The 15868-nt window shown below is 57.1% G+C and overlaps 1 protein-coding gene across 2 annotated transcripts in view; it reads right to left on the bottom strand.

The window, feature by feature from the left end:
* NOTCH1 (notch receptor 1) overlaps positions 1 to 15868 on the bottom strand; it is a gene marked incomplete at both ends in the record, with an annotated part of 40585 nt that overhangs the window by 1594 nt on the left and 23123 nt on the right. The window contains 25 exons of one of the 2 annotated variants that reach the window (XM_080355846.1): positions 322 to 419; positions 508 to 655; positions 955 to 1250; positions 1983 to 2148; positions 2409 to 2499; positions 2855 to 3071; positions 3697 to 3845; positions 4617 to 5045; positions 5770 to 6341; positions 6885 to 6997; positions 7106 to 7363; positions 7651 to 7783; positions 7978 to 8162; positions 8402 to 8555; positions 8698 to 8899; positions 9042 to 9270; positions 9680 to 9832; positions 9994 to 10113; positions 11067 to 11180; positions 11445 to 11590; positions 11817 to 12009; positions 12732 to 12842; positions 13154 to 13387; positions 14403 to 14516; positions 15087 to 15200. In XM_080355846.1, coding sequence (XP_080211972.1) covers positions 322 to 419; positions 508 to 655; positions 955 to 1250; positions 1983 to 2148; positions 2409 to 2499; positions 2855 to 3071; positions 3697 to 3845; positions 4617 to 5045; positions 5770 to 6341; positions 6885 to 6997; positions 7106 to 7363; positions 7651 to 7783; positions 7978 to 8162; positions 8402 to 8555; positions 8698 to 8899; positions 9042 to 9270; positions 9680 to 9832; positions 9994 to 10113; positions 11067 to 11180; positions 11445 to 11590; positions 11817 to 12009; positions 12732 to 12842; positions 13154 to 13387; positions 14403 to 14516; positions 15087 to 15200 — 4739 coding nt within the window. The remainder of the gene's footprint in view (positions 1 to 321; positions 420 to 507; positions 656 to 954; positions 1251 to 1982; positions 2149 to 2408; positions 2500 to 2854; positions 3072 to 3696; positions 3846 to 4616; positions 5046 to 5769; positions 6342 to 6884; positions 6998 to 7105; positions 7364 to 7650; positions 7784 to 7977; positions 8163 to 8401; positions 8556 to 8697; positions 8900 to 9041; positions 9271 to 9679; positions 9833 to 9993; positions 10114 to 11066; positions 11181 to 11444; positions 11591 to 11816; positions 12010 to 12731; positions 12843 to 13153; positions 13388 to 14402; positions 14517 to 15086; positions 15201 to 15868) is intronic. The other variant, XM_080355847.1, reaches the window with a different exon arrangement.

Here is a 15868-nt window from a genome sequence, read left to right as displayed (position 1 = left end):
ACTGCTGCTTGTTCCTACCCTGCCATGTCCTTATACTGATATCAAACCAGGGACCCAACGAGTGACCCAGAACGTGCGAGGAGATGGCCACACTAACACTGTGTCATTCTGCTCATCAAGCACTGCACGGCTCCTCAACATCACTCAAAGGACCAAGTCCCACAGTGCTTCTTTGAGCCAAGTTCAAGAGCTTCATTCCCAGCAGAACAATCAAATCAGAGTCTGAGTGCCAGACACTGTTGTATTTTAGGCAAAAATTACCCTTTAGCAGACTCCCCAAATGGTTCTTTCCTCACCCATGTCAGCCCAGGAGACCCCTACCTTATTGTTCTGCATATCCTTATTGGCACCGTTCTTCAGGAGGACAACTGCAGCTTCAACGTTATTCACAGCAGCTGCCCAGTGCAGCGCTGACTTGCCTACAGGGGAAGACCATGAAATACAAGACGTATTAGTGAGTGGTAAGAGACACAGCAAGCAGCCCTTTCCTTTAGTCACCTGCAGTACCTAGATCATCCACGGCGTTAACGTCTGCATGGCAGTTGATGAGATCGTCCAGCATCCCCTCCACGGCCAAGCGAGCGGCCAGGATCAGAGGAGTGGTCCCGTCGTGCATTCGGGCGTCGAGGTCGGTTGCCCTGTTCCTAATCAGGATCTGCCAGGGACCAAAGCGCAGGACACCAAATGTCAGGAGGGACAGACAGAGTCCTCAGACCCCAAGTCTCAGGACCTGCAACTCCCTTTCCAGAGGGTCCCTCCAGTCTGGGGATGTGGATCCCGACGGCAGCTACAGGGCTGCTGCTTTGCTGTGTCCTAAGACAACCAAGGCTTTGGTTTTCATGACTTTAACTTGCCAGGGCAAGTGGGACACCCTGCGTTAAGCTCAGCTGCGTGACCAAACTCAACACGTAACACCAGGATTTCCCCAGAAAACCCCAAGAAAGGATCAATGACCTGGAAGACGCCTTGGGCATCGGCAGAGACGGCGGCATGGAGGGGTGTCCTGCCCATGTTATCCTGGATGTTGGCATCGGCGCTGGCTTCCAGCAGGCGCTTGGCAGCGTCCGAGCGGGAGTAGCGGGCGGCCAGGTGCAGGGCCGTCTCGCCGGTGCGGTCCGTCTGGTTGTGTAAGCTGGCGCCTTGGTAGATGAAGTCCGAGATGACGGCGGGAGCATCGTCTTCCTCTTCGCTATTGCCGGTCTCCAGCCCTCCTCCGCTGCACGAGGCGATCATGAGCGGGGTGAAGCCATCTGAAAAACACAGGGGAACTCGGTGAAAAAAGAGGCTTTTTACCCTCCTCTAATGCAGGCGGCTCAGTAAGACGCTCTGGTTGCAATAGCTTATTCTCGTGGGTGCATCAAGACTGATCTCCTGACTGGTTCTAAACATCAAACACGAATATCCTTCTTCTGATATAGATCTGAAATTCCTTAGTGGTATCTCACCACTCACTGCTTTTCCTATTTTATCTCCTAGCTTGCACACTAACACGTAAAGTACAATGTATAAGGTTGGTTGCTCAAAGCAAACTTGAGTACAGTACAGCACAGTCTTAAATATTTCTATTATTTCAGAGGACAATTTCACAGATGTGAAGAAGACTAAGTGTTTGTAATAATTTAAAAACCTATTAACTATTAATATAGTTAAAAACCTGAAAAGAAGATTGTGAAACATGCAGTTTGGTGGGAGGAGAGGAATTTAGGAGCGTCAGAGAGATAAGCTGGATGAATCAATAGGTAGTTCTTCTGTGTTCTCTGATTTCCATCTCAACAAAAGAGATCTCATGGAAAGCAAAACGTGACAGGGTCTATCTCTAAATCACACACAACAGCAACCACGCGATGCAGAACACCTGGCAGCAACTCTATACTAGAAACGGGGACAGGTAGGGCTGTCTGGGGCTGCTCATTGCAGGGGTGAGGGAGGATTTCGGAGGAGCTGACAAGCAGCGCACACGTGATGAAAGGCGTCCAGCTTACCGGGACCTCTGACATTGACATCCATACAGTCGGCATCGATTTCCCCCTGCGGCGGAGTGGGCGCCATGGACGAGATGCGCAGGTCAGCGGCGTCCAGGTGCTGCTGGGTCCACTGCCTGTGGTCCGTCTGGTCGTCCGTGTCGGGCAGCATCGCCTGCTCCTCGAACTGCGGAACGACCGCGGGAATGAGCACCCAGCAAAATGCACGAGTCGGGGTGGGAGCGGGGCGCTGAGCTCCAGCGTGGGAAGCTCTACGAGTCCCCAAGGGGCGTTTGTCACACGCAGGATTGCGCAGGAGCTGGCAGCAGCGATGTGCGGTGCAGACGGGGTCCCCGAGGGTCCCTGCGCTCCATGCTGCTCCTTCTGTGACAACACCCAGCGAGTCACAGCTCGCAGCACCAAAAGGGGACGTGGCAGTGAGCTTACCCTGAACTTCTTGGTGTCCAAGGTCTCCTCATCGCCCCACTCATTTTGGTTGTCGTCCATCAGCGTGCCGTCGGAGGCATTTTTGAGAGGTCTGGAAAAACAAAACCAGACAAAAAATCAGCTCCTCTGCAGGAACCACTCTGTGATGGGCTGTGTTTATATATATGCACAAACTGAAGGAAGACTCAAGAAGGCAATTTCCAGGAGGTTCCCCTCAGGTTGCCTTTCATTCTTTACCAAGGGTAAACAGACCACAAAGCATTTCAAAACCTCCTTCAGATGGGAACACTGTTTTCCCCACGCAGACCTTTAAGAAACCTAATTTTTCTCCTTCCCTCTACAGCAACATGATGCACCGGAGAACAAAACTCCACTGGGTTCTTTCAGAAGAGCCCCGAGCAGCCCCGCTGTGCTGCGTTTAATGGGTTAGCAAGGAAATTACTCACTTCAGTCCCACAGAATCCTCCCCGAGTGGTTCTCGTCGCTTCTTCTTGCTCGACTCCGTCACTTTGAAGCCTTCTGGGAACCAAAGCTGCCCATGCTCCCTGCGCCGCTTACGAGACACCAGCACCCCCACTCCGATGAACACGAGCAAGACCAGCGCAGCCACCACCACGTACATAGGATACAGCTGCGAGTTCTTCGCGGGCTCGGCCGTTTCACCTACAAAACAGTGGGGCACAAAGAGAGGCTGAGACATTAAGCTGCATAGCAAACCAGTGACAGAGTGGAAATGAAGGAAAATTAGTTAATAGAGGTACCTAAGGCTGATCTAAATCAGCACCCCCCCTCAAATAAGGTCATTTTATAAGCTATTAATCAGAATTGCAAACTATCGGCAAATTCTCGGCTGCACAAGCCAGTCTGCATCAGGAGACAGCTTCACTTTTTTCTCCTTTAAGGAAAAGGATTAACAAACTTCAAATCATTGCGCTTGCATTGAGCTGTTAAGACAAAAGGATTTAGGGGGGATTTTCAAGATACAAACTTCAACTCCTTGCATGTCACTGATTGATTGGAGCTGGCTGGATTTTCTTTCTCTTTTATTTTTTTTTTTTTTTATAACTTTTATAGTGATAATGATTTTGAAATAAACCTGGAATAAGCAAAAATAATAAACTGGTTTTGTAATTTTTTTTTAAGAACAGACTCAAAGGAAAGAAAGAAATGATGCAAGGTTATTAAAACCAGACTGTTCTCCAGTGCGGCCAGCTGACGGATAACTGAACATGGATAAGGCTGGCAAGTTTTGGCTGTCTCTCCTCCCCAGCTGGCCAGTCGTACTTACTTTTAACGGCTTCTATTTTGTAGGGTATGTTCAGGTTGCCAAGGGAGGCCAAGGCGCCCAGGAACGCCGCCACATCGGTTGCGCTCTGGAAGCACTGGGAAGACGACTGGATGCACTGGCGGTTATCGATTTCCAAGTACACGATGGATCTGCGTGCGAGAGAAGAGTCAGTGAGACCCACGGAGCGATGACCACACTGACAAGACAGACGAGCTCGTCTCCCTCCCCTCGTTAACCCCTGTCGGTGGGAATTAGCAGGTGGGACCCCATCTCCTTGTTGCCCGGTGGCCCCAGCCCTGCAGCTCACACTCATGGGCTACTGGATTTGCCTCGCTGAATATAACTCAGAATGGAAGGGAATCTCTGCTTCGCAACCTCTTAAAATCACTACAGTATCTTCAACAATGCTGTTTGGGAACCTTCAGATCTTTTCACATCAGTTTCACTGCTCTAACTCCTTTGCGTTCGGTGGCTTTTGATTAAGCCCGCGGAGAGGGAGAAGGTTGGATCTATATGTTTATATCAAAGATCTCCGAACACAGTTTGCAGTAATTGAGTTTTACAACAAAGCTCTAGAAAGCGTTTCCCAGGGAGAAACTGAGGCTTAACTTAATGACTTCCTGAAGTCAGACAGTCGGTCAGGCCAAGCTCTGCTTCCAGGTCCCACCCAGCCCAGCCCCGGCTCCCAACAATACGCAGGACTCCTTCAATCGTGAGAGTCGGCGCAGCATTGTATCAGGGATTCCTGAGCGATCACTCGCTTTTCCCACATGAGAGCAAAATCCGGTTTCTGTTCACACAGAACGCAACGTCTAAATACAATTATCTGGCCTACATCCTTCCCTTTATAGCGTGTTACTATTATCAACACACAAAACAAATACCGCTCCGTGGAAAAGGAACTCACTGGTCCCCCTTACCCTCTGATGTCCATCTGATCCAGCTCTCTCTTCTGCCTCCTGCCAGCCCTGGAGTAGAGGCTGCTCTTCACTTTGTTGATGACAGCACTAGACATATCTGACCAGTCCTCTGTCGACCTCTTGATGTAATGCTTTTTCAGCTCCTCCTCATTGCCATAGTACGGAAAGATCATATACTCCCCCTTGGCGTTCTTCTTGAAGACCACATTGGTGTGCAGCACGCGGCTCAGCTCCCGCAGGAAGTTGAAGGAGTTGTTCTTGAGGTTCTCGGGGGTGATGAGGACCACCACCACCAGCGTGCCATCCGCCAGCTTCTCCGGCATGTTGTTCGCACAGTCCAGACCATCCCATTCGCACTCAAAATTATTGCAGCCCTGGTCACAGTGACCGTCGGAGAAGTGATCTTTGCAGTACTGGTCATACAGAGGGCTGGGCGGAAGAAAAAGAAAGGCAGAAGAATGAATTAGACCAAGTACTGCGCATATTACCTGTATCTGCTGAGAAAATAAGTGGTGGCCCACAATGACCTCTCTCGTACAAATATTCTTCATCTTGATAGACATTAAGCCAGTTTACATAGAAGGCAACTGTTTCACGCAGTGCTGTGAAGCGTTCACCTCTGCAGGTGAAAGACAGCAGCTGTTCAATTATAGGTTGCAATGTAGATGTCAGAAAAAGGGAAAAATTAGTGTGACTCAGAGAAGACATGGGGACACAAAATAGTTACTCAGACCAGAGTTTGTCCAGGCATCTGGGATTAAGCTCCTGCTGTTGCCAAAGACAATGTTTGGTAAATGCCTGGATGTTCACATCATCATGTTTTCTGGCTGCTCTTCCATCTGGGGTCTCCCTACACTGAAACTCGCTGTGTTACGACTGACATTTAGAGAATTCACTTCCATGGCGTGATACAGGCAAGGACAGGAAGCCATCTGGAATAAACCAAAGCTTCCAAGTGTATATAAACTCAATAAAACCACAGGGAACTGTGGTTGCTTGAGTTGCAGCCCCAAAGGCAGCAGAACAGAATGCAGAGAGTGAACAACAGGTCTGCACTAAGGAGTTTTAGCAGAGGCAACCAGAAAATACCCCCAGACGATCAGTATGGAAGCCGTGGCTTTAAAACAAGAAGGTCAATAAGAAAGTCACTTACTTGCACTGCCCTTCGTATTTCTGGCAGTCAAACCCATCGTACAGGCAGCCGGCGTTGTTGCACTGGGAGTCGCACTTGCCGTCGTTGAAGTATTTCCAGCACTGCAGGGACTGGGAGCAGTTCTTCCAGGGGTCGTTGAAGTTGAGGGAGCAGTCTCCCCCGTCCCAGCCGCACGCGTGGTTGTTGCATTTCCCATCGCAGATCTTGTTGCCGGCGTACCCCGCGCAGACGGCGATCTCGCACTTCTCCTCGATTTTGGGTGGGATGATGTCCTGCCCGATCCCACCTTGGAAATCAAAGTCGAGGATGTGGCAGTTGAGGCCGTTGAAGTTGGCGGGGCAGTTGCAGCGGTAGTAGGGGGAGGCGTCGCCGAAGAACTCGCAGGTGCCCCTGTTGTAGCACGGGTTGGGGGTGCAGGGGCTGCTGGCCGGGTACTGGCACTCGGGACCCGTGAAGGCCGGAGCACACATGCACTTGGAGCTCTTGTGGATGGAGATGCAGGTGCCGCCGTTCAGACAGTGCAGGTTCCCGCAGGTGCGGGAGTCATTCTCGCAGGTGGCACCCACAAAGCCCTGGGGAGGTGACAGTAAGGAGGGAGTCAGAGTCACAAATGCTGTCCTATGAGTAGCCTAACATGTGTGCATTCTGGGAAACTCAGCATGAACCCGGTGAACCAGGGCACGGCTCTGGTGTGTCCTCTGAAGCTAGTGATGGGCAAGAATAATGTGGAATGTAAACACTCTTAGAGCATCTGCCTCAAAATGAAAGGAGCTCTTCTTCATAGCTGCCTGTTCCACCTTGACGTGGTGCGAATAATGGTCACCCAGGCAAGAGCCTGTCCTGCAGGGCTGTGTGTGGTACCTGCAGGGCTGTGTGTGGTACCTGCAGGGCTGAGCTGCCTCCTCGTCCTTCACCCAAAGCCAGTCTCCTTGCAAATGAGGAGGGACATACAGATACACCTTCTTCCAGCAAGCACCCAGAGCAAAACATCTGCCCCCTCACACCTGCTCCTGGCTGTCCCAGCTGGGGAACCCTCAGAGGCTAAACTGTCTCCTGGCCTGTCCCTTTCCCATGCAACACCCCATGCTCAGAACTGGAGAGGATCAGGTACCTACCGGGGGGCACTTGCAGATGAAGCCACGGCCAGTGTTGCTGGCAACTGCGCACGTCCCACCGTTCCGGCAGGGTTTGCCTTTACAGCCGTCCACCACGGTGTCACAGCGTCGGCCTGCGAGGGAGAGGAGCGCGTGAGGGGCAGAGGAAGGCGTGCAAGGTGCTGGGAGCGGCTGGGGCTGTGGGGACGGGCGCGGGGAGCTGTGGGGGACGCGGCGCTCACCCGCGTAGCCAGGTCGGCACTCGCATTTGTAGTCGTTGACCCGCTGCACGCAGTTCTGGGTGCCGCGGGCGTCGCAGGGGTTGGACAGGCACTCGTTGACGTCTCCCTCGCAGCGCTCCCCTACAAAGCCAGGGGGGCAGATGCAGCTGTAGCCGCCCACCCGATCCGTGCACTTGCCATTGTTAAAGCACTTGGGCCCCAGGGTGACGGGATCAAAGAAAGGGCTGCAGTCATCCACATTGATCTCACAGTGCACCCCTAGAGAAATGGGGGAACAACCCACACAGCTCATCAAACAGTATCGGGGTGCCCGCTGGTCCCTTTGCGTGACCCGTCCCTGTGGAGGGGCTGAGCCTGAGCGCCACTCGGGCAGGGGACACGCAGCACCGCGCGGCCAAGGCTGCGTGGCCTTGACGGCTAAGCTCGCCCACAAACACAGAACTCTACCGTTGCATTTGCTTCTGCTAGCCCGAGCAGCTAATGAGCAGCTCCCGAGGATATCCGCGCTCAGCCCACTAATGTGCCAGCCTGGGGAATTAATTTACCTTGAGTTCCTCTGGGGCAGGAGCATTTGTAGGTATTGATGAGATCAATGCAGGTTCCTCCGTTCTGGCATGGGTGAGACAAGCACTCATTGATCTCCTCTGAGCAGTTAACTCCATGATATCCAGCCACACACTGCAAAGGAGAGAAGAGAATGGTCAGAGGGGCTGGCGCAGCTCCCACTCGGCTGCAGGAGCGGTCAGCAGCCCGGCGTCCACCGCGGGACAGGGGCATCGAGCCAGCCTGAAACTGGGGCAGCTCCTTGGGCAGCAGAAGGGCAGTAACTGCTGTCTTCTCCCTGTGCATCTCTGTCTCCCTGCAGCACCCACCTCGCAGGAGTAGCCTCCCAGGTAGTCCGTGCAGGTGGCTCCGTTCTGGCAGGGGTTGGGGGAACACTCGTCCACCTGCTCCTCGCAGTAGCTGCCGGTGTAGCCGGCCTGGCAGCGGCAGAAGTGAGTGTTGCCAGTGTCCACACAGAGCCCCGAATTTCTGCAGAGATGTGCTACGTCGATACCTGCCAGGAAGAGCAGAGTGAGACGCTGTGACCTTGGTGACACCCACGTCCTGGTCACCGCATGTCCCACCGGGGATCGCAGCCAGGACTGCAGCCTCAGGGAGTGCACATTACAGCAATCCTTGAGATCACTCCGGTTGTGCCAAAGATCCCCATGAGAACTGAGCGAGTCCCTGCGCAGGGGGCACCTGGGGATCCCACCCTGGCCCTGTGAGGCTGTATCCATGGCAGGGACTCACCTTGCTGCTTGGCAGCCACCTCGCAGGAGACACTGGGGACATCGCAGTAGAGCCCTGTCCACCCGCTGTTGCACTCGCAGCGGTACAGGTTGTTGGTCTGCCAGCACTTGCCTCCGTTTTTGCAGGGAGAGGAGTCGCACCAACGCACCAGGTTCTGGAGGAGCAGAGCAAGGGACAGGGGTCAGGACCCAGCAGTGCTTCTGCAGCCATGGAGACTGCAGTGACTCCCCGCACCCCCATGGCCAGCATGCAGGGACGGACATGGGACAGCAGCCCACAGCCCAAGGCTCCTCTACCTGGCAGTTGAGCCCTGTGTATCCCTGGGGACAAGTGCACTTGTACGTCCCGTAGCTGTCCTGACACGTGCCCCCGTTCAGGCACGGCTTGGAGTCACACTCGTTAATGTCGTGCTCGCAGTAACTGCCCGTGAAGCCGGGAGGACAGAGGCAGGTGAAGGTGTTGATGCCATCCACGCAGGTCCCACCGTTGAAGCAGGAGCTGGGAACACAGACATCATGTCCCAGTGAGTCACAGTTGATCGTGTCCCACACCAAAGCCCCCCAAACCAGCCCAGGGCAGCACAGGGACCTCAGCCCCTGGTTCCAGCCCCGACAGAGACTGTGCCCACATCGGGCTGTACCTCTCTGTGCAGTCAGGTGTGTTGTTCTCGCAGTGGATGCCGCTAAAGCCAGAGGGGCAGGTGCAGGTGTAGCTGTTGACGCAGTCGGTGCAGTTGGCACCGTTCTTGCAGGGGTTGCTGGCGCACTCATTGATGTCCTCCTCGCACTTCGGCCCGCGGAAACCAGCCAGGCACTCACAGAAGAACGTGCCGACACCATCTGAGCAGGAGCCACCGTTGTGGCACGGATCTGGAGAGGAGGGATGTGAATGTGAGGATGTGACAGTCCAGCCTTGCTGTCCCGTCCCCACACGTCCCCTGGCCACACAGAGGGATGGGACAGAGCCCACAGACCAGGCAGAGGCCAGCCCAGCCCCGCCGGGGGACTGGGAGCAACGATGGCACATGGGACACACTTGCTCACTGCCTGCACGTCACTCTCCCCCCCCAGTGTCCTTCCTGCCACCTCCCATCTGGCCTTGGACTGACGCAACTCCACCAGCAGGTGCTCGAGATGCCCAAAAGCCCGAGCAGGGCTCGCAGCACAGCCTGGAGCAGCGGCTGGGGCTCGCCTGTCCACGGGGAGCAGGATCCCAGCCCCAGGAGGGGCAGAGAAGCCGATGGCTCAGGACCAGGCTGAGTGTGGTCCCTGCTCTTACTGGGCTTGCAGTCGTCGATGTCGGTGTCGCAGTTGCGGCCGGTGAAGCCGGTCCTGCAGGCGCAGCGGTAGCTCCCGTTGGTGTTCTGGCAGGTGGCCCCATTGCGGCAGGGGCTTTTCACACACTCGTTGATGTCGATCTCACACGTCTGACCTGCAGGACGGAGGGGGACAGGGACTGTGTGGGCTGGAGGCACTGGCAAAAGCCCCGAGGATCACGGTGACATCTTGGGTACTGTTTGCAGCAAACCACAGGCGATGGCTGTGTCTTGCCCACCCGGCTGTGGGCCCCGAGGCCGAGCGCTGTGCCCCTACCTTGCCAGCCGGAGGGGCAACTGCAGGAGAAGCTCTCGTAGTCTTCCGACTCCCGGCACTCGCCGCCATTCTTGCAGGGACCGCCAGCGCAGGGGGCCAGCACGTCCTCGCAGGTGGCTCCTGCACAGGCACAAGCACCCGCTGACACCCAACCAAACGGACGGGTGGGACAAGACCCTGCTGCCCCATCCCCTGCCCTGGGGTGCTGCCAGTCCTGGGCTTCTCCACTGCCCCAGGGCAGCCCAGCCAGGACCAGCTCCTCCACCCCCAGTCCCCCATGACCTTAGTCCCCCCCAAATCATTTAAGTCCTGGCAATCTGGGCTGCACTAAAGTGCTGCACACTTCCCTTGGCAGGGAAGCGCTGCTCGGGGTGTCTTTCCCCTCTTGCACCCCCGCCATGTCCCTCTCAGCCGCTTTTCCTGTTTACGTCCAGCCAAGGGACACGTTCCCTCCGAACCCTTATCTTCCCTGTCAGCCAGTATCTCCCAAACTGGCCTTTGCTATTTTCCAGAGCCTTCCCCTCCCCGCCTGCCCCGTCCCCATCCCCCCCAGGGGTTTCTATGGCCACTGCCGAGGGCAGGAAACGGCTCACGGCTTCCTGCAATTGTGCACCGGCTGCCGCTCTGTGCGAGAGGAAGCGGGAGGCCGGCAAACAGGAATCGGCTCAGCAGAATTCCCCGGCCCCTCGGCCTCTCCTCGCTTTTTCCAGCACGAGCATCGTGGCAGGAGAACGGGGCTGCCGGCAGCGCCGACCCCCTGGGCCAGCGGGGTGTGAGTGGGGCGGTCGCTGTGGCTGAGCCACCTCCTCGGTGGCCTCCAGGAGGAGAAGGAGGAGGAAGACGAGGGAGGAAGCCTTGGCTGGCCACTTCCTAAAGCTCCTCCAAATTTCCTCCATCTGCAGCGTGGCACATGGAGGTGGAGCCGCGGCCATGGGCAGCCCCACGGCGGGGCAGAGCGACGGAAGCCTCCACACTTGGTGCTGGCTTGTTGCACATGCAAAGGGACCAATTTTCTGTCACAGCTGAAGCGGGAGCCCCAGCAAGGGCATAGGGGGTTCAGGGAGCCCCCTCACCTGTGTAGGGCAGGAGACAGTTGCAGGTGTAGCCGGCAACGTCGTCGATGCACGTGCCCTGGTTCAGGCAGGGGTTGGAAGCGCATTCGTTGATATTGGTCTGGCAGTTGGGTCCTGTGTTGAGAAAAACAGATAAAAGCGACTGTGATGGAGGTGTGCTGGTGTGAGGGGGCTGTGGGGACATGGGAACAGTGGCAATAGCCCACCCATCACCCTGGAAGAGCCTCCTGCTCTCAGCTCCAGCCCTGCTGAGGGTCCCCATGCCATGCACTGCCACATCTCCCACCCAGAGCTGGGGTCTCCAGCAGCTCACAGAGGAGTCTCCCGCCTGTCCAGTGTCATGGGGACCCCCACCCAGAGCTCCTCGGAGTCCCTTACCGCTGAAGCCCTCCCTGCAGGTGCAGATGTAGCCGCTGGTCATGTCCTTGCAGGTGCCACCGTTCATGCAGGGGTTGGATTCACACTCATTATTGTTAATGTCACAGTTTGTCCCACTCCAGCCTGGGTCGCAGTCACACCTGTAGCTTTGGGGGAAAATTGGGGCATAAAGCACAGTTCTGGTCCAACGTGGCCCTCCTGGCTCCAAAGTCCAGGCTCCCCACTGTGTCCCTGAGGGGAGACATCCCTTGGGACTAGCACAGAGCATGGACAAGCACCAGGGGCAGCTGCTCACCCTGTCTCTAAACTTAACTTTGCTGGTGGCCCTTCGGTCCCAACAGCCCCCCAGGGTCCCCGCACCCTCCAGCCTACCCGTTCAACCCGTCATGGCATTTCCCGTGGATGCAGGGGTTGCTGTTACACTCGTTCACTTCAGACAGACACTTGGGGTCGTGGAAGCCCTCGGGGCAGATGCAGGTGAAGCCATTGATGCCATCCTTGCAGGTGCCCCCGTTGTGGCAGGGGTTGCTGGAGCACTCGTCAATGTTGATGTTGCACATGCGCCCTGGGAAAAGGGGTGGGGGGATGTGAGGAAATGTCACCCCATGGGATGCAGGGTGGGTGTGTGCCACCTCCCGGGGGGGCACCCACCAGGCAGGTCCCTGTCCAGCCACCCAATGAACGGCTGCTGGAATCTCAAATCTCCGGGCACACGTGGGGAGCAGGGCTGCCCCCCGGGTAGGGTGACTTCACACCCTTCTATCGCCTGCCTAGCTTAATTAAACACGACTGGGAAGAGGCCATGCCCTGTCCTTGTTTGGTCCAGGAGGGAATAACGAAGGGAGCCGGTTTCAGCCTGTAACCCTACCTGCCGCGGCTGACAAAGCCGGGCTTTATTTTGGTTCCCGGCGGGCAGGCGGACAAGGGGCCGCGCGAGTGGGGAGAGGTGGGGGCTGCTCCCATCAAAGCTCTCCGCCATTTCCAGCAGCGATCAAACAAACCAGTCGGACGAGGCGGCAACCCGATACCCATGGGAGTGGGCGCAGCGGGAGTCAAATTCGTGGCACCAGACACCCCTTTGATTTCGGATTGAGCCGGGGTCACCCTCCTGAACAAAGGGTGCAAAACCTCCCGAAAGCGGGATGGAAGCATCTCCCCTCTTGGCTGTCCCCTTGCCCTGGCTGTGTGGGACACCCCCAGCCACAGGCATCCCAGGACTCCCCATGGCAGGCTGGATCTGGACCAGGTCCCCAGGGCACCGTGGTGGCCACCATGCCCTGCGCTCACCTGTGTACCCAGGCTCGCAGGTGCACTCGTAGCTGTTGATCTTGTCAATGCACTTGCCGTAGTCGCAGGGGTTGCTGGCGCAGTCGTCCAGGTTGATCTCGCAATTGGGCCCTGGAAAGGAGAGCGGTGCCATTAGGGGGTCCCCAGACCCCCTGAGGAGGCAAAACGAAGCTCATCAGCACCGACCGCTGCTCCACAACAAAGTGCCTCCACCGCAAGCGGCTCCCCAGCTCCCGGCTGGGGTGAGGTTCCCCAAACCGGGAGAACTGGCCCTCGCTGAGGATGCCCCCGGGCCAGCCCCGGCACCAGGGCGGCTGCTGGCGGTGGCCCAGGGCCAACCCGCCTGAGGACGGGGATGGGACTGGGGTGCTGTGTGGCACAGCCAACCCGCATAGAGCCCCCGGGGGGTCCCTCCTGCGCACCCGTGGTCCCTTTGAGGCAGAGGCAGTTGTAGGCGTTGTTCCTGTCCTGGCAGGTCCCCCCATTTTTGCAGGGCTGGCTCTGGCACTCGTTGATGTTGATGTCGCAGCGGTGGCCTGTGTAGCCGGGCTGGCAGAGGCAGGTGAAGGAGGCGATGCTGTCCTTGCAGGTCCCATAGTGGCACGGGTCAGGGTCACACTCATCGATGTCGATCTCACAGTGAGCGCCTGTGAAACCTGCCACCAGCGGGAGGGACACAGGGTCAGGATGGGACACATGGGGTGAGAATGGGGGATGAGGGGTGAGGATGGGGGACACTCCTTCCCACCCTGGCTAGGTGTGGGGCAGTGCATGGGGGTGATGTGACCTGCCCACCCGCCCCGCCATGAGCCCGGGACCCCTGGGAGCGACACGCACGCAGGGGAGCACCCCAGTGTGCCGGCGGCCGGGCCGGTCAGCCCCCAGCTTGTGGGCTTTGTCCCGGGGCGCACAATGACCCGCATTAAGCCGCCTCAGCTCAGGAGTGGGGCCCCGCGCTCGCCCGCGGTTCGTCCTGGAGTGTGCGGGGGGGCCGGCCACAGGCACCCCCGAATAATAACCCCCCCAGCAGATCCTATTCTCCTGGCCGGCTCCCTCCCCACTGGGCTGGGGGTGGAGAGCCGAGGACAAAGTACAGCTTTGACTAGACCCCGCCAAGCCCACATAGCAGCTTTTCATCGGGGCTTGGCATTAGCAAGACACTAATTAGAGGCCATTCAGCTGGAAGATTTCTGGCGGGAGCTGCTCCACAAAAGAGCCACTGTTTGCCACCGGGGCTCAAGTCATCATTTTGTGCAACCGCTCCTTGGGTTTCGGTCGACGAGCCCCCACAGCCCTGCACCTTGCGTCCCCATAGAGGCAGCTTTATTCCTTCCTTCCTGCCATCCCCCTCGCTGCCGCCCATCGCCCAGGCGGCATGGCTGCTGCGGGGCCACACCTAATGAGCACTGGGCTCGTTAAGCCCAGCTCAAGGGACAGCAGGGCTCAGTTTGCTCTGCCACCGCTTGGGAAAGGGACAGTCCTGTCCCTCAGAGGCACATCAGCAGGGACCGACCCTGCTGCTGCGGGGTTTGGGGACCACCGCCCATTGCAGGTGCTTGGGGAGGTGGGCGCTTGTTAATAATTTGGCAATTTATGGCACATCATGGGGTAGAAGGTTGTTTGTTCTTGCCTGTCAGGGTGGGACCCCCTGAGCCCCCTGGGACCCCTCACCTTCGGTGCACTCGCAGCTGTAGGTGTTGGGCCCGTCCACGCACTTGGCACCGTTCTTGCAGGGGGTGCTGGCGCACTCGTCGATGTCGAACTGGCACAGGTGCCCGTTGAAGCCTGGGATGGATGGAGAAGTCACGTCCCCGAACTCGCCAGGCTCCCCCCTCCGCCAGGCAGATCCCGCCGGGCCCCCCCCGCCTCCCGGCCGGGGCGCCGGGTTTCCATGGGGATGGCTGCTGGGGGCCCTGAATGCGGGGCTGCGACCCGCCATTGAGAGCATCTTATTTACATCTCTAGAGGAGCAAAGTCTCTGAACTTCAAAACCTCCTTTCACAGATTAACCGTCTCCCCATTCTCCGCTCCACCCCGTGACTTTGACACCGCATTCAAAGCTGCTGGTGCGGCCCCCGCCAGCCCTCCTTCCCAGAGAGGGGCCTTTTCAAGTGCAAAGCCACGGGGTTTAATCCTCCTTCCCCTCTCCCATGGGCCGGACCTAGAGCAGCATCGCTGAGCGGGGCTCAGCCCCTCACCACGATGGGGGAATCCCCCACCAAAAGCGCTGAGAGGTGCTCAGCCCACTCTCCCCATTTCAAGGGGTTCTGGAATTTAAGGAGCCCATTTTGGGCTCTGAGCCGGGATGCATCATGGCTTTGTCACCACGATGGCAGTGGGATGGATGCCACGTACCAGTGGGGCACTCGCAGTGGAACTCGTTGATCTTGTCGAGGCAGTTGCCATTGTGCAGGCAGGGGCTGCTGGCGCACTCGTCCGTGTTGATCTCGCAGTAAACCCCCTCGTAACCTGCCGAGAGACCCGCCACACCATCAGTGCCGTGGCACAGGGCCGGCACGACGCATGGAATGAGCAGGTGACACCAGGACGCATTTGGAACGCCAGCTTTACAAAGGTGGCTCAGGAGCTGTGCTACAGGTGGTGGGACCAGAAGCACAAGCTGCTCCGTGGTTGTCCACCTCTCTGCCCTTGGCTTGATCAAAGCTGGCAAGAGGAGTCCAGAGCAGGGCTGATCATAGAATCATTTTGCTTCGAAGACACCCTTAAAATCATCAGGTCCAACCATAACCTAAATCTAGCACTAAACCATGTCCGTAAGAACCTCCTCTATAGGTGTTCTACACCCCTCCAGGGATGGTGATCCCACCACTGCCCTGGGCAGCCTGTTCTAACGCCTGACAACCCTCCCTGGGAAGAAATTGTTCCTAATATCCAATCTGAACATCCCCTGGTGCAACTTGAGGCCATTTCCTCTTGTCCGGTCATTTGTCACTTGGGAGAAGAGACCAACACCCTCCATGCTACAACCTCCTTTCGGATAGTTGTAGAGAGCAAATGGTGCCCAACTCTCACCCCTATCTCCACATTGCTGTGGGAGACCATGCAATCTTTACCAAGCTCTTTCTTTTTGGTGCGGTCCCCGTGGCTCCTCACCCAAACCAACACCAAGCTGAGGC

The sequence above is a fragment of the Nesoenas mayeri genome, assembly GCF_963082525.1.
Source record: "Nesoenas mayeri genome assembly, chromosome: 18".
Classification (NCBI taxonomy): domain Eukaryota; kingdom Metazoa; phylum Chordata; class Aves; order Columbiformes; family Columbidae; genus Nesoenas; species Nesoenas mayeri.
This window is presented reverse-complemented; position numbering and strand designations above follow the sequence as displayed.